Source organism: Nycticebus coucang, chromosome 18 (genome assembly GCF_027406575.1).
Source record: "Nycticebus coucang isolate mNycCou1 chromosome 18, mNycCou1.pri, whole genome shotgun sequence".
In the NCBI taxonomy this organism is placed as follows: domain Eukaryota; kingdom Metazoa; phylum Chordata; class Mammalia; order Primates; family Lorisidae; genus Nycticebus; species Nycticebus coucang.
The window spans coordinates 27752230-27777948 of record NC_069797.1 but is presented as its reverse complement, the minus strand read 5'-3'; the positions used below and the strand labels follow the sequence as shown (position 1 = coordinate 27777948).

General features: G+C 39.5%; 1 protein-coding gene across 7 annotated transcripts in view; it reads left to right on the top strand.

Moving 5' to 3' along the window:
* Positions 1–25719, top strand: part of RAP1GAP2 (RAP1 GTPase activating protein 2) — a 261007-nt gene that overhangs the window by 176266 nt on the left and 59022 nt on the right. For all 7 annotated transcript variants that reach the window (XR_008375566.1, XM_053569493.1, XM_053569496.1 and 4 more), the window contains 4 exons: positions 1645–1689; positions 2276–2308; positions 2704–2916; positions 4066–4169. Coding sequence is in view for 6 of the 7 variants with exons in the window: in XM_053569493.1 (XP_053425468.1) it covers positions 1645–1689; positions 2276–2308; positions 2704–2916; positions 4066–4169 (395 nt within the window). In the remaining variant the exon portion in view is untranslated. The remainder of the gene's footprint in view (positions 1–1644; positions 1690–2275; positions 2309–2703; positions 2917–4065; positions 4170–25719) is intronic.

Below are 25719 nucleotides of genomic sequence, written 5' to 3'. Positions count from 1 at the left end.
TAATTTGAAGCAAGAGAGCCTAAGTGCCCAAGCTTTGGATCCCTTCAGATACTTTCTAGTGGAATATCTTTGGCCCAATGACTTTTCCTTCTCTGAACCTCAGTTCTGTCACTGGAGGGAGAAGTTAATAGAAAGGTCACACCTAGTTTGATTGTATCACAGAGGAGGAAAGGGCCCAGCGCTGGCAGTGGCAGAAGGAGTGGAGTGGCAAAGGGGACGGGAGGAGGTTTGCTCTCTCGCCTTTTGGGCTGTTCCCAGATAGGAGTGACTAATGCAGGACAAACAAAACAAACTCCTGACATCACTCCCCCACCCCCATCCGCCCCGTGTGCCAACCTGGACAGGGTTTGCGGGGCCACCCAGGTGATTTTTCCTGTGTGTGAGAGGAGCACTTGTCTGGTGGGAGGAGCCCTCCCACACCCTTCTGAACAATACTGCAAGGTGACTCAGTTCAGAGAAGTTGGGAGAAGCTGCGTCCATATCCACCCTGCTATCAGCCCTGGCATCCAGGGAGTGCAGGGTATGGTAGGTGGGTGACCAGCTTCAGAGCCAGGTCCTGCCACTCACCAGCCTCCTCCTAGGCCCTCTATGTCCTCACTGGTGAAAAGGTGCTGTGAGTTTCAGAGGAGACCACAGAGGGAGCTCACTCTAGGAGTTAAAATCCTTTTGCATTGGTGACTAGGCAGGGGCTGCTTCCCAACTCTCTCTGCCCCTGAGGGGAACTTTCTCTTAGTCTGTTCACCATCTCATACCCTCACCTGATTTATTCAGTCTTGGGAACACATGGTGTTCACATAATCCTGTTAAGTCAGAACTCAAGGGTCCACTGGACAAGGCATTGGTCCCCAGAAGTGAGTTTTCCAGTCACCTGTAGGCAACCCCTTCAATCCAGCCCTAGGCTTCGTACTGATCCTTGCAGTGATCATTGCACCTGTGAGATTGGCAGGTGTTAGAATCCTCCTTTTATATAAGATGCTACGTAGGCACGAAGAGGCTCAGCTTTGTTGAGGGTCACAAAGAATAAGCTCAGACTGAATGTGGACCAGGACCAGGCCTCCTGCCTGTCACTGCGGGCCCTGCCACCAGGGAGGGGGTGGAGCTGGATGGCGTGAGGCCCAGAGTGCTGGCTCTGACACCAGCAGACAGGGTTCCTGTCTTTCCCTTTTAGCTACTGACTCTGTGTCCCTAGGGAAGATATTTAAGCTCCAGGATGGTACTACGTGTTATTGCTGACCCCGTGATCATAACAACCCATTACACTACTGTACACCAATCAGTTATTAACATTCAACTTTCACTACAGTAGGTACCATCATCATTCCAATTCTACAGATGAGAACACTGAGTCACAGAAAGGGTTCTGTGACTTGTCTAAGGTCATAAGGCTGGTAAGTGGCAGTGCTGGGAGTTGAACCCTGGTGGTCTGCCTCTTACCCCACCTGCCCTGCTACCTTGTCTGAGGCTGCCGTGATCTGCCAGTGACCTGGTGTGTGCTGTGTGAGGGCCCAGTACAGGCCAGCTGATGCCACTGCTGTTGATTATGAACCCCCAACAAGGCCAGGTGCTCAAGAGATTTCCTCCCTGTTCAGCCCTGTTTTTGTGACCTTGGATTTTTCATGGATCCTCTTGTCTTTGTTTGCACAGGGGATCAAGCTTGAAGAGCAGAAGCCGGGACCCCAGAAGAATAAGGTGGGCTGGGTGGCTGAGAGGCACCAGGTGGGCGTGGTGAGGGGCCCATGACAGCAGGCAGGAGGAGCAGCCAGGGTGCTGGGGTCATCTGTTTCTCACCCGTCTACCTCTGACCTCCACTAAGGGCTACTTAGGTGACAGCACCTTGTTAGGCTGGTGCATGGTGGGCAGAAGGGGCCCGCGCTTGGTGCTGTAGGGCAGCTTCTGAGCAGGCTGGGACCTCAGGCTTGGCGGCTTGGTCTGGCTTCGCCTCACCCATCCTGTGTGTGTTTTCACTCAGTGTTTAGTGCTGTTAGGGTCGTGCCCTAGGCTCCAGTGGGCAGTTAGCTTTTGGTTTTATTTCTAAGGCCCGGGGTGCAGCCCATCACTTGGAAGTCAGCCCCCTTACCTGGAGAGGGGTGCTGGGTGAGACTAGGAGTCATGCTCCTGCTAGCTGTTCTTCCATCTCATGTTCATCCCCTCAAAGCCCTGGTGCAGCCTGCCAGGGCCCCCAGGACTCCCCCTCCATCAGACCTGGGGGAGGGGAATGGTGTCTTTCTGGGCACCGCTGGGACTAACAGCACTTGCCATCTGGTTTGTCTTACAGGATGACTACATCCCATACCCCAGCATCGAGGAGGTAGGAGCCCCTCTGGTCACTCTGCAGTCTGCTCTGGATCCCATTTCTGGGAGATGGAGGTGTCGGTGGTGATAGACCCTGCTTGCCACACACGGGGAAGAACCTTGGGCCTGGGGCCTCTTCCTGTCTTTGCCTTTGTGACCTTAGCTTCTTTATGTTTAAGATTAGGGGTGCCCATCTGGGCCTTGCAACCCTGGGGCTACAGCCACAGTGGATGCAGCTGGAGATATCGTAGGGCTTAGGGGTGGGGGTCTGCATTACCATCTTTGGCTTCAAATACTAGGCTCCCCTCTTGGGGGCAGTTTGGAGGTGGGCACCACCACTGCCACGCCTTGCTCCCCTCCCCTGCCCTCCCAGGGTCAGCTGCAGTGCACGCTACTCCCCTCTGCCTCCAGGTTGTGGAGAAGGGAGGCCCGTACCCTCTGGTCATCCTGCCCCAGTTTGGGGGCTATTGGATTGAGGATCCAGAGAATGTGGGCACACCAACGTCACTGGGCAGCAGCATCTGTGAGGAGGAGGAAGAGGACAACCTCAGCCCCAACACGTTCGGCTACAAGCTCGAGTGCAAGGGCGAAGCCAGGGCCTACCGCAGGCACTTCCTTGGGAAGGTGAGGTCCGGGCTCTGGGAGAGAAAGCCTGCTAGAGGGGCCACAGCCTCCTTTCCAGTATCCCCAACCCTGTGCCTCTTTTTGTCCCAGTTCTGTCCCTCCATTGCTCCTGGCCCTGTCTTAGTGGGAGAGGCCTGACTGGCTTATCCTGGGGGCAGGGGAGCTGCAGAGGGCAGGGAGACCCAATGTGATGGGTCCTTTGGGGATCGCCCCCAGCAGATGTTTTAGGAGATGATGGAGTGTTTGGGGTGAAGGAGGGTGGGGTAGATAGCGTTCAAGGAAAAATATGTTCTCACACCATGGGAGTCTCCATTTCCATCTAAATAGTATAAATCTCTGTGTCCTCATTCAGTCTGTCCCCCGAGTACTTGTAGTGAATAATGTGCTGTGAGCCTGGGATTGCTTAAAAGTGACAGAGTTACATTTCTGTAAATATAATCTGCTCTTCAGATTTACCAGCTTCCTCATGTCCCGAGGGCACATTCCGGAAATCTCTAGCCTAATGCCTCTGTGCTCTCCTGCTACCCAAGGGATCTTGTTAACATGCAGATTCTAGGGCCCCTCACCTCAGGTCTGGGGTGGACTGTGTGTTTCAGCCTATGTTTCCTGATCTGGGGCAAGGTCCAGAGCACCCCTCTACTTCCCCTTGGAAGGAGCTGCTGAGCTCCTAATTTTCTTCCTAATTTTCTTCTCCTTAAATAGTCTGAATTGGACTGCCCCTGGGAGTGAGAACATAAACTCAGTATCTTGTGGTGAAGAACTTGAACTTCAGAGTTAAGACAGACATGGGTTTGAAACCAGGACCTGTCACTTACTAGTTGTGGAGCCTGGGCAGTTTCTTAACTGCCCTTTATACTGGTCTCTCCATCTGTGAAATGGGGATGATGATACCACTTCTTGCATGATGTTGTGGTCAGGATTAAAGGAGATAGTGGGTACTAAGCCCTCAGCACAGTGCCTGGCACATCCCAAGGCCTGGACAGTTGGTCCCTTTCCTGTGGTCACTGTCAATAGCAGTAGCAGCTGCAGCAGTGGCATCCTTTCCTCCTCATTGCTGTGGGCTGCTCACGCCTGGTGGAGGAAATAGTTTTGGGGGATATGTCTGGACGGTTTCCTCTTTCCTGCTCACACTCTGATTTCTATTTCTAGGATCATCTAAACTTTTACTGTACTGGCAGCAGCCTGGGGAACTTGATCCTGTCCATCAAGTGCGAGGAAGCTGATGGGATCGAGTACCTTCGGATCATGCTCAGGTGGGGGTGTCTGTTCTACTGTTCAAGGCCACGCCTCTTCCAGGTGGGGCTGCCAGAAGGGGTAAGGGACCCAGAAATACCAGTCTGACTGGTCTGGTCTGCGTAGGCTGTGGGGGAGACAGGCTTGCTGGAATCCTGGGGCTGTGTAAAGTTGCCAAGGCAGGGAGACCCAGTGGCCAGCAGTCAGATTGGATCCTGGTCTCAAGGTCACCTAGACCACACCCCTCCCCTCCCCTCTTTCTTGAAAGGCTATGGTTCTGAGGAAGATGGGGAGATAAAGCAGGATGGCTCAGTGTGGCTCATCCTGCTGAGACACAGCTCCAAGTCCTGGAAGAGGGTCAGCCAGAGCTCTGGCTGTGGTGTAGTCTAGCCAAGAAGGTGGATTCCCAAGAGTCTGTGGTGGGTGCTGGGCTCCCTGAGATGGAGCAGTGTTCACAGCAGATGCGCTGATTTATAAATGAAGGCAGGCACTTCCTTCTGGATTGTGACCTCTTCAAGGGCAGGGACTGGTTTGTGTTTGGTTCAACTACACATTTTATGAAACTTCCTCCGTACCAGGAACTGAGGGAGGTGCTGGGGATACGGTGATAACCAAGACTTGGTCCCTGTTTTCTAAAGGCTTATGGCCTAGCATGAGAGAATAAAGGGAAATTAAATATGCTGCAGATGTTATTATAGCACTATGCCCAGGATGCTCTGGGGCACAGCGGAGTCTGTGTCTTACTTGTTTCTGTCCCAGTGGGGTGGTGGACAAGCCAGGAAGGCCAAGAGTTGGTGTCTAACCCAGGACTCTGCACCTGTCTAACTCTCAATCCGTATTTGTTAGTCTAACTGAAAGTTCTTAAAGCTCATTGGAAAAGAGCTTTTTAATTTTTTCTGCCCAAATTTGTAGATAAATATGGGCAGAAACAAGGATACACAACCGTGCTTTGAGAGAGGGAGGGAGGGGAGATGGTTTGAGGAAGTTGTCAGCATCCATCCAATCTTATTAAGGAAGGAAGCAATTTTCTTTACAGAGGTTCACTTGACTAGAAATCCTATTTGCAAGGCATAGGAAAGACAATTAAATAGCTAGAGCCAATTTTCTGAAGGGGAATACCTGGATCCCCATCCTCAAGTGGGATTTCTAGCTATTAAAAGTGCTTTCTTTTTAAAATAAAAATCAGACCCAGATTGGTTAGGATTTCTGAGTAAGATGACAACTGACTAGGTTATAACCCCGTCCCTCTTTTTCTCATACTAATATCTTGTCTGAAATGCTGCATCCGGACTGGCAGCTAGAAAATGTGGGCATCAGGCACATATAACACATGCTTTGATGGCTTTTTGTTTTTGTTTTGTAGCCTATGGGACAGTTAGAACTAAAAATAGATGATACTGAGAGTTGAACCCCCGTTCCCCTTCCTTAGGAAGCAATGTATTATAGTATGCGAATATATGAAATTGGAGATTCTAGAATCCTGTACTCTTTAGAATAAGAGCAAGCCCTGGAATGGTCAGGGATTTTTCCACATAAAACCACTATGTTGTTGTGGGTCAGCAGCAGCTGTCAAAATCAATGCCCCTGTGGAGCCCAAGGTCAAGCTCAGATGTAGCTCTCCCAAATAGAGAGCCAATGGGTAGGGTAGCGGAGAGGAGCCATACACCAGCTAGGAAGTTGGACAATCACATCATGTACTTGGAGTGACTGCCAGGCTAAATTGGAAACCAGACATCAAAAATTGGCTCCATGGTTTAGCAGCTTTACCAGACACGGAGAAGAAATTATCCAGAGATGAAATTCCCCTGCAGTGACTCCTGTTCCAGCTTCTTCCTCATTCTCCATAGGTTTCTGGATTATTTAGTCACTGTCCCACATTTGTAACAATCAGCTTTCCACCCTAATATCTGAATATTCTGACAGCTTCTGTGTATGCCATGCGAGTAACCAAGAAGAATCTATCCACAGTTTGGAGACGGCAAGCTTGTGTTGGTTTCTCCTTTTTCCAGTATGGATGGATATAAAGAAGAAGAAGAAAAATCTCACAGGCTGTGAAGGAAGATTCTGCATCTAAAAAAGTATAAGCTAGCTGGAGAAATAACAAGAGTTTAGAAAAGTGTTTACTTTTACAGAAAGCTAGGTAAAAGTTAGATATTTATTCACTTTGTATTTTCTATGAACTTTGAGAAAAAAAAACACTGTGAAAGAAAAGACAAAAGATAGAATAGAATCAATTAATAGAATGGGATGAAAAAGGTTTCTTGTTAAGTCAGGGAGATAATATAAGAAAATGTAGAGTGGCTGAGAAGAATTTTAAATGGCACGTGAAGTGGTAAAAAGCAGAATCTTCTTTGTAGACAATCCAAAGGAAAAACACAGCAACTTCAAAATATGAGCAAGATTATGATGAATATAGAGGTAGTGAACAGGAATTAAACATGTGGATAATTGATGTTCTTTAACTGATTGAAGATTTAAATCTGCTAATCAAATGACTCACCCACTAAGGGACAAAATCAACGAAAAGAAACTAATAGCTGAACATATTTCAGTGAAAATGTATATTTCATAGATATAAAATCACTGGTAAAATAAAAACACTCCAAATAATAAAGGAAGACAAATAATACACACAGAAAAAGCAAATAAAGAAGTAATAAATAAATGTGTGAGTACATGAGTGATGACAATAAATATAAGTGAGTTTAATTTCATTGTTAAACAGCAAAGATTCTCAACTTGGGTTATTTCTCCAAAAACCCCCTAAAGATTGAGCTATCTATCTATGTTTTGTTAAAGAAAGTAACTCAGAATTTTTTAAAACAAAAGAATTGAGAGAAAGTTGTAATAGTCAAAAAAAAAAAAAAAAAGAAAGCAGGGTTGGCAGTATTAACATAGAAAAGTATAATTCAAGGCAAAAATGCAATCTATATGATGGAGAGTGCTGTTGTCCAGTCATAAAAGGTAAAATCCACAATGAAGATTTCTTACAAACCTTTATATTGTGAATATTGTATATTACAACGTAGTATAAGTATATGCACACATATATGTAATGATAAAAATATGGAGAAATTCACAATACAGTTGTAGTGGTAGATTTTAACATATATCACTTGATGAATCAATACTAGGGTAAAGAAATGAAAATATGGATAATGTCATTAATATTATTTATGTCAATTTTATATCTTTATATATATGTATATATATCTGTTGCCATATCTAACTTTAAAACTTTGATCCCCTAACAGATTTTTGCTTCTTTCCAAGTGCCTATAGAATATTTACACAAATTGATTGCATAGTAGATCAGTGTTTTTTTTGTGGACCTGCTGCATCAGAATCATCTTGGACCTTTAAAGCAAAGCAAGGCAATGCAAAATGAAAAAAAAAAAAAAAATCCAAACAAAGCCAAAAATCTAGACTTCCAAACTCCAATCCAGCTATTTAAAACACACACACAAATACATGTAAGATATGTAAAGATGTATAAGTAATAAATATTTTATATATTCTTATTTTTTCCCTTATTTCCTCTTCATTTCTATTGCATTCTGTAGAATATACTATTCTGTAACTTGCTTCTGTTAATATGTCTTACAGATCTTTCCATATTGGTATATAGAGTTTCTTAATTTCTTTTACTGCTGCATAATATTCCATTACATGGATGCAAAATAACTATGTAATTGATTCCCCTGTTAATGGCCATAATGAAAAGATATGGATATCACAAATAATGCTTCAATGAATAACATTGCACAGATATCAATTTGTATGAATTAGGATAGTTTCTCAGAAGTGAGATAGCTTGGTTGAAGCATAAATGCATTTGTATTTTGATAGATAATGTCTAATTGCCTTTCGTAGGCACTATCTCAATTTGAACTTTTCTTTTTTTTTTTTTAAATATTCCCATAAGTTTTATTTTTTTATTTTTTATTTTTTTTTATTAAATCATAACTGTATACATTGATATGATCATGGGGCATCATACATTCGCTTCATAGACCATTTGACACATTTTCATCACAAGTGGTGCATCTTACAGGGGTATTTGCGAAACTTGGTAAATGTAGAAAGTAAATGTTTTGGCACAGTAACTGAGATAATCCCATAAGTTTTAGTAAAAGATGTTCGGCCAAACAGATTTTTGTACCCCTGTCCTTCTGATGCTTTATATTCATTGTTTAATATTAATTTGTTAAAATTAACATGTTTGTTAGAGCCTATACTTGGCATATCTATGTCTTTTTTTTTTATTATTATTATTTTTTTTATTGTTGGGGATTCATTGAGGGTACAATAAGCCAGTTACACTGATTGCAATTGTTAGGTAAAGTCCCTCTTGCAATCATGTCTTGCCCCCATAAAATGTGACACACACTAAGGCCCCACCCTCCTCCCTCCATCCCTCTTTCTGCTTCCCCCCCCATAACCTTAATTGTCATTAATTGTCCTCATATCAAGATTGAGTACATAGGATTCATGCTTCTCCATTTTTGTGATGCTTTACTAAGAATAATGTCTTCCACTTCCATCCAGGTTAATACGAAGGATGTAAAGTCTCCATTTTTTTTAATGGCTGAATAGTATTCCATGGTATACATATACCACAGCTTGTTAATCCATTCCTGGGTTGGTGGGCATTTAGGCTGTTTCCACATTTTGGCAACGGTAAATTGAGCTGCAATAAACAGTCTAGTACAAGTGTCCTTATGATAAAAGGATTTTTTTCCTTCTGGGTAGATGCCCAGTAATGGGATTGCAGGATCGAATGGGAGGTCTAGGTTGAGTGCTTTGAGGTTTCTCCATACTTCCTTCCAGAAAGGTTGTACTAGTTTGCAGTCCCACCAGCAGTGTAAAAGTGTTCCCTTCTCTCCACATCCACGCCAGCATCTGCAGTTTTGAGATTTTGTGATGTGGGCCATTCTCACTGGGGTTAGATGATATCTCAGGGTTGTTTTGATTTGCATTTCTCTAATATATAGAGATGATGAACATTTTTTCATGTGTTTGTTAGCCATTCGTCTGTCGTCTTTAGAGAAAGTTCTATTCATGTCTCTTGCCCATTGATATAAGGGATTGTTGGCTTTTTTCATGTGGATTAATTTGAGTTCTCTATAGATCCTGGTTATCAAGCTTTTGTCTGATTGAAAATATGCAAATATCCTTTCCCATTGTGTAGGTTGTCTCTTTGCTTTGGTTATTGTGTCCTTAGCTGTACAGAAGCTTTTCAGTTTAATGAAGTCCCATTTGTTTATTTTTGTTGTTGTTGCCATTGTCATGGCAGTCTTCTTCATGAAGTCTTCCCCCAGGCCAATATCTTCCAGTGTTTTTCCTATGCTTTCTTTGAGGATTTTTATTGTTTCATGCCTTAAATTTAAGTCCTTTATCCATCTTGAATCAATTTTTGTGAGTGGGGAAAGGTGTGGGTCCAGTTTCAGTCTTTTACATGTAGACATCCAGTTCTCCCAACACCATTTATTGAATAGGGAGTCTTTCCCCCAAGGTAAGTTCTTGTTTGGTTTATCAAAGATTAGGTGGTTGTAAGATGTTAGTTTCATTTCTTGGTGTTCAATTCGATTCCAAGTGTCTATGTCTCTGTTTTTGTGCCAGTACCATGCTGTCTTGACCACTATGGCTTTGTAGTACAGACTAAAATCTGGTATGCTGATGCCCCCAGCTTTATTTTTGTTACTAAAAACTGCCTTAGCTATACGGGGTTTTTTCCGGTTCCATACAAAACACAGAATCATTTTTTCCAAATCTTGAAAGTACGATGTAGGTACTTTGATAGGAATGGCATTGAATAGGTAGATTGCTTTGGGAAATATAGACATTTTAACAATGTTTATTCTTCCCATCCATGAGCATGGTATGTTCTTCCATTTGTTAATATCCTCTGCTATTTCCTTTCTGAGGATTTCATAGTTTTCTTTATAGAGGTCCTTCACCTCCTTCGTTAGGTATATTCCTAGGTATTTCATTTTCTTTGAAACTATGGTGAAGGGAGTTGTGTCCTTAATTAGCTTCTCATCTTGACTGTTATTGGTGTATACAAAGGCTACTGACTTGTGGACATTGATTTTATATCCTGAAACATTACTGTATTTTTTGATGACTTCTAGGAGTCTTGTGGTTGAGTCTTTGGGGTTCTCTAAGTATAAGATCATGTCGTCAGCAAAGAGGGAGAGTTTGACCTCCTCTGCTCCCATTTGGATTCCCTTTATTTCCTTGTCTTGCCTAATTGTATTGGCTAGAACTTCCAGCACTATGTTGAATAGTAAAGGTGACAGAGGACAACCTTGTCTGGTTCCAGTTCTAAGAGGAAAAGCTTTCAGTTTTACTCCATTCAGTAAAATATTGGCTGTGGGTTTGTCATAGATAGCTTCAATCAGTTTTAGAAATGTGCCACCTATGCCTATACTCTTCAGTGTTCTAATTAGAAAAGGATGCTGAGGCGGTGCCTGTGGCTCAGTCAGTAAGGCGCCGGCCCCATATACCGAGGGTGGCGGGTTCAAACCCAGCCCCGGCCAAACTGCAACCAAAAAATAGCCGGGCGTTGTGGTGGGCGCCTGTAGTCCCAGCTACTCGGGAGGCTGAGGCAAGAGAATCGCCTAAGTCCAGGAGTTGGAGGTTGCTGTGAGCTGTGTGAGGCCATGGCACTCTACCGAGGGCCGTGAAGTGAGACTCTGTCTCTAAAAAAAAAAAAAAAAAAATGGGTAGAAAAGGATGCTGGATTTTATCAAATGCTTTTTCTGCATCTATTGAGAGGATCATGTGATCTTTATTTTTGCCTCTGTTAATATGGTGGATAACGTTTATGGACTTGCGTATGTTAAACCAGCCTTGCATCCCTGGGATGAAGCCTACTTGATCATGATGAATGACTTTTTTGATGATAAGCTGTAATCTGTTGGCTAGGATTTTGTTGAGAATTTTTGCATCTATATTCATGAGTGAGATTGGTCTGAAATTCTCCTTTTTGCTTGGGTCTTTTCCTGGTTTTGGTATCAGGGTGATGTTTGCTTCATAGAATGTGTTGGGGAAGATTCCTTCTTCCTCAGTTTTTTGGAATAATTTCTGCAGTACAGGAATAAGCTCTTCCTTGAAGGTTTGATAGAATTCTGGAGTGAAGCCATCTGGACCAGGGCATTTTTTGGTTGGAAGCTTTTTTATTGTTTCTTTGATCTCAGTGCTTGAAATTGGTCTGTTCAGGAGGTCTATTTCTTCCTGGCTAAGTCTAGGGAGAGGGTGTGATTCCAAATATTGATCCATTTCCTTCACATTGTCAAATTTCTGGGCATAGAGTTTCTGGTAGTATTCAGAGATGATCTCTTGTATCTCTGTGGGATCAGTTGTTATTTCCCCTTTATCGTTTCTGATTGAGGTTATTAGAGATTTTACTTTTCTATTTCTAGTTAGTCTGGCCAATGGTTTATCTATTTTATTTATTTTTTCAAAAAACCAACTCCTTGTTTCATTAATTTTCTGAATGATTCTTTTGTTTTCAATTTCATTGATCTCTGATTTGATTTTGGAGATTTCTTTTCTTCTACTGGGTTTAGGCTTAGATTGTTCTTCTTTTTCCAATTCCATAAGATCTCTTGTGAGATTGTTGATGTGCTCTCTTTCTGTTTTTCGAATGTAGGCATCTAAAGCGATGAATTTTCCTCTCAAAACTGCTTTTGCAGTATCCCACAGGTTTTGGTAGCTTGTGTCTTCATTGTTGTTATGCTCAAGGAAGTTAATGATTTCCTGTTTTATTTCTTCCTTCACCCATCTGTTATTCAACAGAAGATTGTTTAATTTCCATGCCTTTGGGTGGGGTTGAGCATTTTTGTTAGAGTTGAGTTCCATCTTTAGTGCCTTATGGTCTGAAAAGATACAAGGTAAAATTTCAATTCTTTTGATTCTGTTGATATTTGTTTTGTGTCTCAGGATATGATCAATTTTGGAGAATGTTCCATGGGGTGATGAGAAGAATGTATATTCTTTATCTTTGGGGTGGAGTGTTCTATATACGTCTATCAAGCATAGTTGTTCTAGGGTCTCATTTAAATCTCTTACATCTTTGTTTAATTTCTGTTTAGAGGATCTGTCCAGCTCTGTAAGAGGTGTGTTAAAGTCCCCTGTTATGATGGTATTATCAGATATCATATTGCTCAGACTGAGTAAGGTCTGCTTCAAGAATCTGGGAGCATTTTAATTGGGTGCATAAATATTTAGAATTGAAATGTCTTCTTGTTGTAGTTTTCCCTTGACCAATAAAAAGTGACCATCTTTGTCTTTTTTGACTTTAGTTGCTTTAAATCCACATGTATCTGAAAATAAGATTGCAACTCCTCTTTTCTTCTGAATTCCATTTGCCTGAAAAATTGTCTTCCAACCCTTGACTCGGAGCTTTAATTTGTCTTTTGAAGCCAGGTGTGTTTCTTGCAGACAGCAAATGGATGGCTTGTGTTTTTTAATCCAGTCAGCCAATCTATGTCTCTTCAGTGGGGAATTCAAGCCATTAACATTTATTGAGATAATTGATAAGTGTGGTAGTATTCTATTCATCTTATTTGGTGAGAGTCCATTGCTTAGTTTTATCTTTTGCATCAGTGTGGAGGTTAGGTTCTGTCCTTTGATTTCTGAGTTCTTACTTTGCTGCTGATCCATTGTGGTGGTCAGTGTGCAGAACAGGTTGAAGTATTTCCTGTAGAGCTGGTCTTGTTGTGGCGAATTTCCTCAATGTTTGTATATCCGTAAATGATTTGATTTCTCCGTCAATTTTGAAGCTTAGCTTAGCAGGGTACAGAATTCTGGGCTGAAAATTGTTCTGTTTAAGTAGATTAAAGGTAGATGACCATTGTCTTCTTGCTTGGAAAGTTTCATTAGAGAAGTCTGCGGTCACTCTGATGGATTTGCCCCTGTAGGTCAACTGGCGCTTACTCCTGGCAGCTTGCAGAATCTTTTCTTTTGTCTTGACTTTGGACAGGTTCATCACAATGTGTCTTGGAGAAGCTCGGTTAGAGTTGAGGCGACCCGGGGTCCGATATCCCTCTGAAAGCAGTGTGTCAGAATCTTTGGTGATGTTTGGGAAATTTTCTTTTATAATATTCTCTAGTATGGCTTCCATTCCTCTGGGGCATTCTTCTTCCCCTTCTGGAATTCCTATAACTCGTATGTTGGAACGCTTCATAAAGTCCCATAATTCTGACAGTGAACGTTCTGCTTTCTCTCTCTTCTGTTCTGCCTCTTTTACTGTCTGAGTTATCTCAAGAACTTTGTCTTCTACCTCTGAAATTCTTTCTTATGCATGGTCTAACCTGTTGCTGATACTTTCCATTGCATCTTTAAGTTCCCTAATTGACTGTTTCAGTTCCTTCAGGTCTGCTATATCCTTTTTATATTCTTCATATCGTTCATCTCTTATTTGATTCTGTTTTTGGATTTCCTTTTGGTTATTTTCCACTTTATTAGCAATTTCCTTCATTGTTTCCATCATTTCTTTCATTGTTTTCAACATGTGTATTCTAAATTTCCTTTCTGTCATTCCTAACATTTCTATACTGGTGGAATCATCTGCAGTAGCTACCTCATGGTCCCTTGGTGGGGTTGTTCTAGACTGGTTCTTCATGTTGCCTGGAGTTTTCTGCTGATTCTTCCTCATGAGTGATTTCTTTTATCTGTTTCCTTGCCCTAATTTTCCTTTCACTTCCTCTTGCTCTTTAAGTTCTTGTGCCTGTGGACTAAGGGTTACAGGACCAGAAGCGTGAGAAGGTTGAAGAGCAAAAAAAAAAGGGGATGAAAGAAAGGAGGACCGAGTGATAAGAAAAAAAGAAAGATAGAAAAAGGAGAGGGGGTGGGTATAAGGAATATTGACAAAAAGAAGAGAGGCACAGAAAGAGGGAGACAGGGCAATATAGATGTACAGTAGGGTACTTTGACACAACCTTAAAAAACCCCACCTTCAGGGGGTGCCCAGTTGCGTGGTTCCCTTGAGGTCAGCAGCTCTTTGCTAACCTGATCAGACACAGTACCCCACCTCCACCAAGTAGAGAGGAAAGACAAAAATGCTATAAATCAAACCAAAACAAGCAAACAGAAAACTTTACAGGGATAAAATTGGGTGAAAAACCAAATTATATCGGTAGAAACACTAGCAAAAATGAAGTTGAAGTTATTAAAAAAAGGCAGCAATGGGAAATTATAATTAAAGTAGGAAAATTGAGAAAGAAAAAGGGATCTGTGTGGAAAAGATTGAAATTAAAAAAACAAAAGAACATCAGCAACGTCAAAATAAACAAACAAAAAAAACAACCAAACAAAAAAGGAAAGAAAAAAATACACAACCAAAAACAAAGCAGTTTGTATATGTTATTGAATATTGTCTGGGCAACACGTGGTCTTCTGGGGTATGAGATGTTAGTCACAGTTCTGATACGACTGGAGGCTGCTGATTTCTCAATCCCCAGCAGGTAGACACCCTAAATCTCTCTTCAGCCTACTTAAAAGGCACTTTGAACTTGTAAACTTGCTGAGCAGAAGCTTTCCCAGCTTTCTCGCTGGAATCGCTGCTGAAGTGGCTATCCACTTACTCAGTGTGCCAAAACCGGTCTCACTCTGCCCCTGAGGGTTAGGGCTGCAAGGCGGCTCAGACCCCACCCTTAGGCTACTTGGTTGCTGGGTTACCAGCTCCCACCCGTTTCTAGCTCTGCGACCCTGAGGGTGGAGCTTGCAGGGGCAGATCACTGACAATGGATCCGTGTGACCCACCGCCAAACACTATTAGCTCCGTCTGGCTCAGCGGCTCAGACTGGGGCCCTAGACAACGGCCAAAGTTCTCCGCACTCCCGCTCAGGCCTTCCCCAAGGCAGTTCAACTCAGTGCCAAGTCCAAGGACATCAAAACAGTTCACAGGCAAGGCCTTTCTGGTTTGCAGTCTCGCTGCTACTGAACTTACAGTTGTGGGCGGGTTTAGACGGATTGAACACACGCGACCACTTGCCGGTTTTCCACGGTTTTAGTCCTCCTCTTGGGGTCCAGAAGTCTCTCGCTGACTCCCTGTATCCTCATAGGAGTGATGATAGGCAGTTCCCACCAGCCAGAGATGCCTGGAGTCCTATATCCCCAGACTCACAGTGCCCAGATGCAAGGAAGCTGTTACTCGGCTGCCATCTTGCTCCGCCTCTCTCAATTTGAACTTTTCTTAGCAACGTGGGAGATTGCTTGTTTTTACAAAGCTTCAGTAGAATGTAGCATCAAACACTTGAATTTTTGTCAGTCTGATAGGTGGAAATGTTATTTTAGTGCAGTTTAAATCGATAATAATCTTAATATCAATCATGCTAGGCATCTCTTTATATGCTTAAGAACCACTTGTATTCATGTACTATGAACTGTCTGTTCATAAGCTTTGTTCCTTTTTTAACTGGACTGTTAATTTGAAAATTTGATTTTTAAAAATCTGGTAAGTATTGATTGCCTGCATATTTAGGAGCTTTTGAACCATCAAGTAATCTAAATACATTTCAAAAAGCAAACACTCCGCTGGATATATTCACCTATAATTTATCAATAAAACTAAAAATTAATAACAAAATGTTTTTAAAAACCCACCTAACCATTTAGAAATAAGCAATGTCTCAAATAATGTTTGGCCCAAAGAGCAAAGCTAAGCTGCACTTATATTTATAAAACTTACATGTTATATTCAAAGCTGTACTTACTGGAAAATTCATTGCCTTAAATGGTTTCTTATTAAATAAGAATGGTAGTTGCAAGTTTTTGCTGCTCATACTAACCTCTTTATGCCTCAGTTTCCTCATCTGTGAAATAGTAATGCTAGTATCTACCTTAAAATTATTAACTGCTCATATGCCCTGGTGAGTCAGGGCCTCATATTATGGCTACTTAATAATGACAGCTGTTATTATTATTACATCAATATTATTACATAAATATTATTACCTAATGAAAGTACAGTAGAAGAATGAATTAATAAAGATTAAAGCAGAAATAAATAAATTAGAAATAAAAAGAACATGAGACTTGGTAAGTAAATCTAGGCTTTTGTTGGGGGGGAACAATAGGCAACTAGTCAAATATAAATAAAAAGAGAAAATTAAAAGGCACAAAATTAGTCATAAAAAGGCACATAACCACAGATGTGAAGAAGATTAAATGATTACCAGTAGAGGCTATGTTCAATTCATGCTGTTACACTGGAAATTTTATTTGAAACAAATGTCTTTCTAGGAAAGTAAACCTTATTAAATGTAACTTAAAATGAGGTAAAAAGTCTGAACAGACCAATAACTATGGAATAAACTGAAAAAGTTCTCAAAGAATTATCTCTCTAAATGGTTTTAGATCTAGATGGTTTTGCAGGTAAGTATTTTAAATTTTACTTATTTTTTAATTGTATTATTGTTATTTTTTTATTTCAGGTTAACGTGAGGGTACATACAATTAGGTTACATACATTGCTTTTGTAATGTTAAAGTCCACATTGTAGTTGTGTTCTTCACCCAGGACGTGTGCCATATACCCATGAAATGTACCCACTGGGTGGGAATGTACCCAACCCCTTATCCCTTTCCCCCCTACTTGAATTTAGTTTTTCTCTCATGTGAGCATGTATTTGTTAATCCACTAGTTTTGAATTGGTATTGAGTACACACCATGCTTATTTTTCCATTCTTACGATGCTTTGCTTAGGAGAATATTTTTATTATTTTTTATTATTTTTATTTTTAATTTTTTTAGGTTTTCCCCCTTTCTTTGAAGGCAACAAAGAAGATGTTAATAATTATAGTCCAAAGCTTTCTTTTTCTTTCCCTCTTCTATTTCTTTTTCTAAAGCAGCAAAGAGAATTTTAATAATTACAGTCAATTTTTTTCTCTTTTTGTTCCTTTTCTATTTATTTGCCAGTCAAAGCAGATTTTAATAATTACAGTTAATAAAAAATTCTTTTTCTTTTCTGTTTCTTCTCTTTTTTCTTTTTTTTGCTATTACACCTTAGGGTCAACTCAACCTAATAGCATAGAGTTAAGGTGAGAAAAGGTAAAGAGGAGGAAGGGAAAGGGAAAAAATAGAAAGAACTAGAAAATAAAAAGAGAAATCACATATGGGGAAGAACCAGCAAAAAAGCTCTGGAAAAACCAGAACAGATGAACTCCACCAGGGGGATCATGATGGAGATGCTGCAGAAAATCCCAGCCGTAAAGAAAGTGCTGAAAAGATAGATAGGGAATTCAGAATATGGATGACTATAGATCAAATAAGATGAATGGAATTGAAGAGAAAGTGGAAAACCAGCAAAAAGAAGTCCAAAATTATCTCAAGAAATAAACAAAAAGATAAAGTCACCAAGGATTTGGACACAATTAGGAAGGATATAATGAAGCTTAAAGAATTGAAAGAGGCATTCAAGGAGTTTCAACACAGCAGAGAGTTTCAGCAACAGATTAAACCATGGAGAAGAAAGAATCTCAGAATTCAAAGACAAGGTATTTAAAATTTTACAGGAACAGATTTCATTTTATTTAAATTATTCAAGAGGAAAGAACCATATGGAAAGCTTCCCGATTAGTTTAATAATGCTTACAAGATCCTCATGAAAAAAATCAGGCAAATGAAATGCAAAGAAAAAAGAAAGAAAGGAAAAGTAGGCGCTAATATTTTTTATGAATATAAAAGTACACGTTTTAAATTATCAGTTCAAGACAAATCTAAAGAGACTATTAAGAATAATTTACTATATGGCCTTCTCTGGCTCATGCCTGTAAGCTCAGCAGTTTGGGAGGAAAAGGATCACTTGAGGCTAAGTGTTCAAGACCCTGTCTCTACAAAGAATAAAAATACAAAAATTAGCTGGGCATAGTGGTGCACACCTGTAGTCCCAACTACATGAGCCCAGGTGTTTGAGGTGTGCTATGATCATGCCACTGCACTCCAGCCTGGGTGACAGAGTGAGACCTTGTCTTATAATAATTCACTATAGTCAAGAAAGAGTTATTTTAGTAGTGTAAGGATGGTTAATATTAGGAAATTTATTTATTCATCCTGTCTTTGTTTAACCAAGACTTAAACGTGCCTCATAGTAGGAATACTGTGAGGGATAAGTTCTTATCTTGTTACTTAGCCAAATAAAACATTCAATAAATTTTAGATATTCCTATTCCTGTTCTCAGTTTTACTCATCATCTTCTTTTTATGGACCCGAATCATCATAGGCTAGTGAGGGTGATGTAAAAGATAGTAGGGGAGAACCCAAAGGAGTGTGGAATATGTGTCTGAGTGTGTGTAGGTTTGAGAGAGTATTCTATAGAGGTAAGAAAATCTAGATAATGAATAGACAATGTTTATGAGCTTGAATTTTATACTAAGAGCAACAGGAGAGCTACTAAAGCAAAAGTGTCAGGATCAGATTTGTGCTGTAGAATGATCACTGGAACTAGAATAAAGAGAATGGCTTGGAGACAAAGCAAGGCTAGAAGCAGGAAAGTGAGTCAGGAGGCTGCTGTGATAAGCCAGGTGATTATCACAGGGGATGATCCAGGCCACCAGATGGAACAATGTGAAGGATATCCCTGGAACTGTGCTGTCCCAGCCATGATGGGAACTGACCCAGGGTTGCTTATACTGAGAATAGAGAAAAGTGGGTGGAAAATTCCAAAACACCTGGGGAAAGCTGACATTAAGAAAGACATCTAAAAATGTCAACAAGTAGGATTTACTGCTGATGAAATGCAAATAATGGTACACTTTTGAAATGACTTAAATATATTTAAGATCTTAAAAAGATAAAGAATGAATAGTATCTATCAATGGATAAATTGTTATATGGGGAAATAAACCAAAAACACATGGGTATAAAAGGAAAGCAATTGGAATTATTATAAATAAAAAAAAATTGTTGGGGATAAAATCTAGTCTGTTCAAAGAATGAATTTGTGACTTGGAAACCAGTTTCAAGGAATTCACCCAGAACGCAGAACAGATAAAGAGTTGAAGTGTATGAAAAAGAAGATAAGATATGTGGCTAATAGACAGGGAGGTCCCAGCATTTGTCTCCAAAGAGTTCCAAAAGGAAAGAAAAAAAGAGATTAGTAAACAATACTCAAAGAGGCAATAGCTTTGAGAATGTTTCAGAATTTAAGAAATTGCACACCATGGGGCTGAGCACAATTTTAAAACAAAATAATACTTCTCGACTTGTTGAAGTAAAACATCAGAAATCAAAGATTTAAAAAATGTAAAAGCTACCTAGGGATAAAGACAAATTATTTATGAAATAATGACAACCAGTCTGAGAACAGGTTTCTTCAAAGCCATGTTAGTTGTTGGAAGACAAAGGGACAATAATCTTTAAAGTGTTTAGAAAAAGAAAAACAAAATAACCCTCTTACCCTGTAATTCTAACTCAGAAAAATTATCAGCAAATAAAAGATAAAACAGTTTCAGACATAAGAAAAATGAAGGGAGCATGATACCACTCACAGATTCTCCCTGAAAGAATTACTAAAGGATGTATTTAAGCTAGAAGAAAAGAGGACCTAAAAAAAAAAGATTTAATTAAGAAGTGACAAGAAATAGGTAAACTATTGGTATATTTAATTTCTGGCTGGAAAAGTAATGTTTTGCAAGTTTTAAAAGAGGCTTGAAGTCCTAGAACTTTGGGAGGCTGAGGTGGGAGGATCACTTGAGGTCAGGAGTTAGGGACCAGCTTGAGAAGGAGTGAGGCACCATTCTACCAAAAATAGAAAAATTAGCTAGGTATGGTGGTGGCACATGCCTGTGATTGTAGCTACTTGGGAGGCTGAGGCAGGAAGATTGCTTGAGCCTGAGAGTTTGAGATTGTAGTGAGGTATGATGATGCTACTGCACTCTAACTGAGGCCACAGAGTGAGACACTATCAGAAGAAAAAAAAAAAAGCCTTGAACTAAATTTATAAATCAAAGTAGCAAGGACAGTGGGTAGGAAAGAGTTCAGTGGATAAATGGATAAAGCAGACATCTTTTTTCCTCCTCATTTTTCCCCCTGAGGAGAAAGATTACAGTTTTAGATTTCTTAGAAAATAATATTTAAATATGTGTATTGGAAGATATAGAAATATAATCTATAGCTCCAAAATTAGAAGAGGGATAAGAAAAGAACAAAAAAAGGCAAAAAGAGAACAAAACCCCCATAGTTTTATTCAATTGAAAGAAGGAAAGGAGAAATAAAATGAAAAAAGGAAAGAAAGCATGGAAAATAGAAAATGTAAAATGATAGATTAGAAATAATTCCAAATATGTTAATAAACAGCACTTATAAATAGATTAAATTAGCCTATTAAAATATTGGACTATCAGATTGAATTGAAAATATAGCTATATTCTGTTTACAAGAGATGTAACTAAGGAAAAATGACATGGATGGATTCAAAACAAAGGAATGGAAAAAGATATGCTGGGAAAATACTAACCCAGAAAGCTGGCATAGCAATATTAGTATCAGACAAAATAGAATTTTAGCACAAAAGCATAGTTCTTCCTCACTTCCGATGTTCCCTGGAGTGTGGAGGGAACACTTTTGTGTAACACCCTGGCTCTTTCTGCCCTCTCTGATTGGTGCGTTTATAAGCAAGCACTTGGGTCCCCCCTCCATGGCCTTTTATACTAGTGTTACCTGAGTAGCCCTCACAGGAGGGGTCTTGATCCTGCTAAGCACTACTGGGTGGGTAAGTTTGGCTCATTCTGGGGTCTAGTAAAACCTATTTCATCTTCACACTAAGCTATGCACGCCTACTTTATCAGTAACAAAGGAGCTATTTTGACTCCCAATGCTTTACTGTGTCATTTTTTTTTTTTTTTGTTTCCGAATTCATTCAGAACCTGGACAGGGAAAGAAAGATGCCTTTTACTAGACTCCCTCAGAGTCCTCAGCCTACATGATGATCAAGAGACTAGCTCACCCAGAACATCTTAACAGTCATGAACTTGTACTTAGTAATGTGGTCTTGAATTTAAAAAAGCAATACTGACAAATATAGGGAGAAGCAGACAAGTCCTCAGTTATAAAAGGAGATTTTGATAATATCTCTCAGAAACCAAAGGATTAAGTGGGAAAAATTTAGGAAGCTATAGAAAATTCGAATGATACAATTAACAATTTTGATCTTGTCACATCTATTCCTGCTTTCAACAAAAGAAAAAATTATTTTTTGAAGCCCACTTGGAAGAGAAAAATTAAAAAGTCTATGCATTAGAGATTTTAACACTCCTTTAGCAGTGCTGGATAGATCCTCCAAAAAGAAGCTAAGCAAAGAAATTTTAGATTTAAACTTAACCATTCAACATCTGGACTTAACAGATACCTACAGAACATTTCATCCCAACAAAACTGAATACACATTCTTCTCATCAGACCACGGATCATACTCCAAAATCGACCGCATCATAAGCCACAAATCTAACCTCAGCAAATTAAAAAAAAATAGAAATTATTCGTTGCATCTTCTCAGACCATCCTGGAATAAAAGTTGAACTCAATAACAACAGGAACCTGCATACCCATACAAAAACATGGAAGCTAAACAACCTTATGCTGAAGGATAGATGGGTTATAGACTAGATTAAGAAGGAGATCACCAAATTTTTGGAACAAAACAACAATCAAGACACGAATTACCAGAACGTCTGGGATACTGCAAAGGCAGTACTAAGAGGGAAATTTATAGCACTGCAAGCCTTCCTCAAGAAAATGGAAAGAGAGGAAGATAATAACTTAACAGGACATCTCAAGCAACTGGAGAAGGAAGAACACTCCAACCCCAAACCCAGCAGAAGAAAAGAAATAACCAAAATCAGAGCAGAATTAAATGAAATTGAAAACAAAAGAATTATACAACAGAACAATAAATCCAAAAGTTGGTTTTTTGAAAAGATCAATAAAATAGATAAACCTTTGGCCAACCTAACCAGGAAAAAAAGAGTAAAATCTCTAATTTCATCAATCAGAAATGGTAACAATGAAATACCAACAGACCCCTCAGAAATTCAAAAAATCCTTAATGAATACTACAAGAAACTCTACTCTCAGAAATATGAAAATCTGAAAGAAATCAACCAATACCTGGAAGGACGCCACCTACCAAGACATAGCCAGAATGAAGTGGAAATGTTGAACAGGCCTATATCAAGTTCTGTAATAGCATCAACTATACAAAATTTCCCTAAAAAGAAAAGCCCAGGACCAGATGGCTTTACATCAGAATTCTACCAAACCTTTAAAGAAGAACTAGTACCTATATTACTAAACCTCTTCCAAAATATAGAAAAGGAAGGACTACTACCCAACACATTCTACGAAGCAAACATCACCTTGATCCCTAAACCAGGGAAAGACCCAACAAGAAAATTATAGACCAATATCACTAATGAATATAGATGCTAAAATTCTCAATAAGATCCTAACAAACAGAATCCAACAACACATCAAAAAAATTATACACCACAACCAAGTGGGATTTATTGCAGGCTCTCAAGGCTGGTTCAATATACGTAAATCTATAAATGTAACTCAGTACATAAACAAACTAAAAAATAAAGACCACATGATTCTCTCAATTGATGCAGAAAAAGCTTTTGATAATATCCAGCATCCCTTCATGATCAGAACACTTAAAAAAATTGGTATAGAAGGGACATTTCTTAAACTAATAAAGGCCATCTACAGCAAACCCACAGCCCATATCGTATTGAATGGAGTTAAATTGAAATCATTTCCACTTAGATCAGGAACCAGGCAAGGTTGCCCATTGTCTCCATTGCTCTTTAACATTGTAATGGAAGTTTTAGCCATTGCAATGAGGGAAGAAAAGGCGATCAAGGATATCCACATAGGGTCAGAAAAGATCAAACTTTCACTCTTCGCAGATGAGTGAAACACTAGGGATTCTACTCCAAAACTTTTAGAAGTGATCAAGGAATACAGCAATGTCTCAGGCTACAAAATCAACACCCATAAATCTGTAGCCTTTATATATACCAACAATAATCAAGCTGAAAAAACAGTCAAGGACTCTATTCCTTTCACAGTAGTGCCAAAGAAGATGAAATATTTGGGAGTATACCTAACAAAGGATGTGAAAGATCTCTACAAAGAGAACTATGAAACTTTAAGAAAAGAAATAGCTGAAGATGTTAACAAATGGAAAAACATACCATGCTCATGGCTGGGAAGAATCAACATTGTTAAAATGTCTATACTACCCAAAGCAATATATAATTTTAATGCAATTCCTATTAAAGCTCCATTGTCATATTTTAAAGATCTTGAAAAAATAATACTTCGTTTTATATGGAATCAGAAAAAACCTTGAAAAGCCAAAACATTACTCAGCAATAAAAACACAGCAGGAGGAATCATGCTATCAGACCTGAGACCGTACTATAAATCGATAGTGATCAAAACAGCATGGTATTGGCACAAAAACAGAGACGTAGATGTCTGGAACAGAATAGAGAACCAAGAGATGAATCCAGCTACTTACTGTTATTTGATCTTTGACAAGCCAATTAAAAACATTCAGTGGGGAAAAGATTCCTTATTTAACAAATGGTGCTGGGTGAACTGGCTGGCAACCTGTAGAAGATTGAAACTGGACCCACACCTTTCACCATTAACTAAGATAGACTCTCACTGAATAAAAGATTTAAACTTAAGACATGAAACTGTAAAAATACTTGAAGAAAGTGCAGGGAAAACTCTTGAAGGAATTGGCCTGGGTGAATATTTTATGAGGAGGACTCCCCAGGCAATTGAAGCAGTATCAAAAATACACTACTGGGACCTGACCAAACTAAAAAGCTTCTGCACAGCCAAGAACATAGTAAGTAAAGCAAGCATACAACCCTCAGAATGGGAGAAAATATTTGCAGGTTATACCTCCGATAAAGGTCTAATAACCAGAATCCACAGAGAACTCAAATGTATTAGCAAGAAAAGAACACATGATCCCATCTCAGGGTGGGCAAGGGACTTGAAGAGAAACTTCTCTAAAGAAGACAGATGCACGATCTATAAACACATGAAAAAAAGCTCATCATCCTTAATCATCAGAGAAATGCAAATCAAAACTACTTTGAGATATCACATAACCCCAGGAAGAGTAGCCCACATAACAAAATCCCCAAACCAGAGATGTTGGCGTGGATGTGGAGAAAAGGGCACACTTCTACACTGCTGATGGGAAAGCACACTAATACGTTCCTGCTGGAAGGATGTTTGGAGAATACTTAGAGATCTAAAAATAGACCTGCCATTCCATCCTATAATTCCTTTACTAGGTTTATACCCAGAAGACCGAAAATCACAATATAACGAAGACATCTGTACCAGAATGTTTATTGCAGCCCGATTCATAATTGCTAAGTCATGGAAGAAGCCCAAGTGCCCATCGACCCACGAATGAACTAGCAAATTGTGGTACATGTATACCATGGAATATTATGCAGCCTTAAAGAAAGATGGAGACTTTTACCTCTTTCATGTTTACATGGATGGAGCTGGAACATATTCTTCTTAGCAAAGTATCTCAGGAGTGGAAGAAAAAGTATCCAATGTACTCAGCCCTACTATGAAGCTAAATTATAGCTTTCGTATGAAGACTATAACCCAACTATAGCACAAGACTATGAGGAAAGGGCTAAGGAAGGGGTAGGGAGGGTAATGGGTGGGGCCACACCTACGGTGCATCTTAGAATGGGTACAGGCAAAACTTACTAAAGGCAGAATACAAATGTCTTCATACAATAACTAAGAAAATGCCATGGAGGCTACGTTGAACAGTGTGATGAGAATATTTCAGATTGTATATGAAACCAGCACATTGTACCCCTTGATTGCACTAACGTACACAGCTATGATTTAACAATAAAAAAATAAATTTTAAAAAGTCCATGTATTAAGTCAATACATTTCCAATAATATATAGATTATGTTACTTGAATATAAAACAATTGAATTACAAGTCCATTAAAATATTGAAGGGAAAACAGTCTTGTATTTAGAAAGTTAAAAAGCCCTTTTAAATAACTCATAGGCTAAAGAGGAAATCACGAAAGAACTGACAAAATATTTAGAATGAAATGACAGTGAAAATACTACCAGAATGTGTGGGATGCACTTAGAGTGGTATGTAGAGAGATATAGTTCTAAATGCACTTGTTAAAAGGAAGGAAGATTAAATGAGTACGTATGTAGGTTAGGAGATTAGAAAAGGAATTCCAGAAAACCCTTTGATTGAAAATACAAGGAAGGAAATAAAATAGACAAGAACGGAGTACTGAAGTAGAAAGCAAAAATGAAAAAGAATAGAGATGATCAACAAGACCAAAAGCTTTCTCTCTGAAAAGACTAATACAATAGATGAACCTCCGGCTAAGACTGATTAAGGGAAACAGATAAAAGATACGAGCAAATAAATAGTATTAACAGCAATGAAGGTCGGGACATAGCTACAACTAAAGATGAAGTCCTAAGAGGATTCCTAAAACAACTTTGTATTAGTCAATTTGATGAATACT